The sequence below is a fragment of the Hydra vulgaris genome, chromosome 03, assembly GCF_038396675.1.
Source record: "Hydra vulgaris chromosome 03, alternate assembly HydraT2T_AEP".
Classification (NCBI taxonomy): domain Eukaryota; kingdom Metazoa; phylum Cnidaria; class Hydrozoa; order Anthoathecata; family Hydridae; genus Hydra; species Hydra vulgaris.
In genome coordinates, this window is record NC_088922.1 from 10,944,090 (window position 1) to 10,948,929 (window position 4,840).

Genomic DNA, 4,840 nt, shown 5'->3' on the forward strand with positions numbered 1-4,840 from the left:
ATTGTAAATGTGTTTCTCAAATCCACATTGCTTATCTAATTATCAATCAAGAGAAAATATCTAAAAGACTAAAACGACTGAAACGACATGCATCAAACAAAAGTACTATAGAATATAGTATTGTGGTACATGTAATGTACCACAATACTATATGCATATGTATATACCACAATACTATACTATACTACTGTGCTACGAGAAGAGTATAATTGGCAATTGTTGGCAACGATAACAATTCCATATGACACCAAAAAAAATTTAATTATTAAAAAGTTTTATCGATTAAGATGACATCATTGACATGATACAAACGAGAATGACCGGACATCATGTCCATGTTCGCTTTAAGGAACACTCGTCGTTTCATATTTTTTGCTGTGCGATTGTTTTTCTCTGCAGTAAGAAGACAACAGATGACGTAGATGCAGTAGGAAGACAAAAGATGACGTAGGCTACTAGACAACGAAACCACAAAATAGTGAATATTATTGAATAATAATTTTCAATGAACTAAAAAAAAAAAGCCCCAAGTGACAAAATTTAGTTATTGAGAAAATATGAATATTTTTAGTGTAGGTGCTTTTTAGAAGGTTAAGATTTAACTTAATATTAAATGATATATTTCCGTTATTTACAATTCTATTAATGTTCTGAAGTATTTCTGTTAACGTTCCGTTTCCGTTACCATTATTTCCGTTTCCGTTTTATTACCGTTTTGGCATGTTTTTCCGTTTCAATTACTGTTATCGTTAACGGATTTTATCTATTTTAGTTAACGGACATTTCCGTTTGCGTTAACTAATTAACTTTAACTTATTAACTAATTAACGTTAACTTGCGTTAAAATTGCGTTAAAACAACACTGCTTTAAAGGAAACAAAAAAACTAATATGAACAATGTTCCAACAATTATTTTAAAAACAATTAAGCTAGCTGTTCTTGAACCAAGGAATACCAAAAATAGCCTTGGTTTAATACATAAAACATCACAAATACCTTATAGAGAAGAACTGTCAACTCCTGTTTTGAGCTACAAAGAGAAATTAAAACAAGAAAGTAAAAGTCTTAAAGATCAAATTGAGGACATTATAAAAGAAAAACAACATTTAGTAAACACTCAAAATGAAGCTATATGTGAGCTCAATGAAAAAATACTTCTATCACAGTTTACAGCTGAAAGGTTTCAACATTACAAAGAACATTTCAAATTTTACACAGGCTTTAAAAATTATGAACTAATTAAAGTAGTCATGAAGTTTTTAGAACCAGAAATATATTCACTTAATTATTGGGGTTCGATGTCTATTATCGCTGATGATTTAAGTGAAACTTCTTTATCTAAAACAAGAGAAAGATTACGTATATTAAATGTTGAAAAGTTGCGCCTTTCCAATAGCAGATTTAGCAATGTGGTTTCATATTTCATTAAGCACTACCAGTAGGATATTAATTACTTGGTATGATTTTTTGCACATAAAATTTATATCAATTCGAAAATAGCTAACAAAAAAACTAGTTAATGAAACAATGCCTATTTGCTTCAAAGATGTATACCTTAATACTCGTGTAATTATAGACTGTATAGAGATTTTTACTTTGATTTCAACTAGTTATCACACTCAATCAGCAATGTTCTCAAAATATAAACATCACACAGCTAAGGGTTTGATTGGTATTGCATCAAGTGGTGCAATTACATTTGTTTCTGATTTATTTGCGGGAAGATCAAGTGATAAACAAATAACAAATTACTGTGGTATAATAAAATTATTAGAAAAAGGTGATAGTCTGATGGCAGATCGAGGTTTTGATCTAGTAAATGACTTACCAAAAGGAATAAGTCTCAACTTACCACCATTTCTTGAAGGCGATTTCCAATTTACATTGGAAAAGAATTAGAATCATGAAAAATTGCATTTGTGCAAATTCATGTTGAACATACAATTGCAAGAATCAAAAGCTACAAATTATTACAAAACACATTTCCACTTTCAATGGGTGGTAACATGAACAAAATATGGGTCAAGGTTTGTTATTAAGTTGATCTTCTACAACCTCTAATAAAACCTGATTGCAAATAATGTAACGACAAAATAAGAAAAGTTTTAAAAATATTTTGTAAATTCTATTTTAGTTTAAATATCTCTGTGGACATAACTTTGAAATAAAAATTTGTTAACTCTGGAAAAATAATTGTATTTCATAGTTCCGCATCATAATCTGTTGTTTTAATGTGCAATGATTTTTCTGTGTACACAATAAAGTCAATAGTTTTAGTTTCTATTAGTGCCATTACGCCTTGACATTGATAATAATAATGACATTGATAATAGATAATTTCATATAAAAGTTTTTAACTTGACACGCTTCTTAAATTGTTAAATGTTTTTTTGATAAGAGACATTTTACTTCAAGTAGTTTTTCAGTGTTAACTACTTCATCAGGGCTACAACCCAACAAAGGGCATTTTGGGTTTATAAAAAGTCCACATCGAGTAACACTTGACTTTGTTATGCTTTCATATAGTTTTACTGCTGTTTCTTCATTGTCCTTTTCCCACATACTACTTTCTCCTACTTTGAAATTTTTAGTTTGTAAAACTTTTTTTTTAATGGATGTTGGGTAATTTGTTTCCACTATTTATTACATTACCAAAGTTTGAAGATGTCAATCGTTTGCATCTTTCTTGATACTATAATGTTTTTTCAGGTTGTTTACCTGTATATTTTTATATTAATATTTTTAGCTTTCTCAATTTCAACAATTAAATGCAATTCTACAATTGCTTCTCGTTCAGAGGTCAAGCAACTAAAACCAATCTTATTTTTTAATTTATTAAATAGAGTATTAATAATCAATTTGTCATCTTTTTTACTAAAACGTTCTGCAATATCATTTTCTACAAATGTTGACAGAGTTAAATTATAAAAGGAACATGCCTGAGAGTTATTATCACGAATTATTGAAGATGTATATGTCCCCTGGCAGAGATTTTCTAAGCCTTCACATAGTGTTTGAAGTTGTAAAGCTGAAGTTTCGTAACAACTTGGTAATGAATGGTATTTACGTGTTCCTGAAACTGAAGGTCTTTTTTAGGTATTATTTTTGTCTTTAAAAGCATCAGCTTTTTCAAAATTTAAGTTTGAAAACAAAATTACTTCAGAGTTGGATTATTCACCAAGCACTTGCCATATCTCTAAAACATCAGTACTTGTTTCAGTTTCTGGGACCACTTTAATGTCTAACTCTTTATAGTCAACTAGTTGATATAGTGACGCAGCAACATGCTTACATCACCCCCCAGCTTTACAATGGTCTTTAGCATAAAGTATTTCACCAGTAGACTGGCAAAAGTATATAAAAACTTCGTATTATTTACGTTTCATAGAAGCAGCAACATTAGACTTTTCAATAAACAAATTTATGGAAGCTTTTACATATGCTTTAACACATACACTTTTGACGTAATTTTCTTTAAACAAACGATAGCCAAGAGTTTGGTGCTTATTGGCTCCTCTCTTACAATTATCAATATATATAGTATCATTAAGAAGGTATTTTTTGACAAAATTGTGAGATATAAAAATAAAAAGGATCGTAAAATATTTACTGCACACTACTCCACGGCATATGTACACAATAAATTCGACAAAAATTTTCATTGAATAATATAAAATTTAAGTCTTTAAAATATTAAACATTTTGTGAATTTCAGCACATTCTTCATATATCAGGGAACACTTGGTCCAAATTTGAAAGGAAAAGCTCAAGTCCTTATTTCAGGATCCTTGCCAGAAGATCCAAAAACCTTAAGTGGTGAAAATAAAATCTAAAGTCAAAATACAAATGATATTAAGTTTAAAATTCTCCTTGTCCATAAATTTTGCCTTCTTAGAAATTTGTTTTGACATTCCATGATTGAAGAATTTGTATTTTGTCAGTTTTTTAAAATGTGATTCATTTGCGTTTTGTGTTTCTCTTTCTAGACATCGTTCAAGTAAAGTGTCAGCACCTAAATCTTTCCACGAGAAAATTGGCTTAATTAATTCACTCACAGCCTTTGGTATTTTTATTGATTTTTTATATTCGGATGTTTTTCATAAGTTTATCTAATTGACATTTACACCAAATGTTGTTATCCCTTGGGCAGTATTTGTGCCGGTCGTCATCATTGCCGTTTTCTAAACCATGATGGATTATTAATGCAATTGATTTTTTCATACTATAAAGATTACCTTTGTTCTGTCTTAAGCATATTTCATAATAATTTTGAACACTGTTCACAACTTTGTCAGTCATTCTACTTTTACCTGTCAATTTCTTATCATCACTCAGTAACTTCCCTTTATATGAAACCTTAAGTGCTCTTAACCGTGCACCAACTCGTTTTTGTACGTGTCCTACACACTCAGTCTTTTCAACTTTATAACCTTAAAATGGATTAGCATCTACAATAGCTTTATAAGCTTTGCTATCTCCATCACCTCAGTACTTTATATAGCGTAAATTGTATTTTAAAAGAGAAAAAATTAAACATTTCAAGCATTCCAACAGATACCATTGCTCCAGAACTACCAAAATGAATAATTGGGCATGTATGAGATACAAACCATTCACTGTACTCTGTGGATTCTTTTTTGGACTCCCAATATTTACAAGATTTACAATTTTTAGCTTTTAAGGTTTGTGTCAATGCATTTATTGTTAGAAATTAAAGTAACGACTCTATTTAATGAAGAGAATTCGCGAAGCTGCCATTTTCGTCAGCACTAAAAGTTACATTCTTTATTACATTTCCTTTGTTGTTAAATGATGCATCACCTGTAAAACCATTGTCAAC

At 29.8% G+C, this 4,840-nt stretch overlaps 1 protein-coding gene across 1 annotated transcript; it reads left to right on the plus strand.

The window, feature by feature from the left end:
* Window positions 1-890: 890 nt before the first annotated feature.
* Window positions 891-1,899, plus strand: LOC136078461 (uncharacterized). Its single transcript, XM_065794232.1, has 2 exons — window positions 891-1,412; window positions 1,501-1,899. The coding sequence occupies exons 1-2, from the start codon at window positions 891-893 to the stop codon at window positions 1,897-1,899; spliced, it is 921 nt and encodes a 306-aa protein (XP_065650304.1).
* The last annotated feature ends 2,941 nt before the right edge of the window (window positions 1,900-4,840 follow it).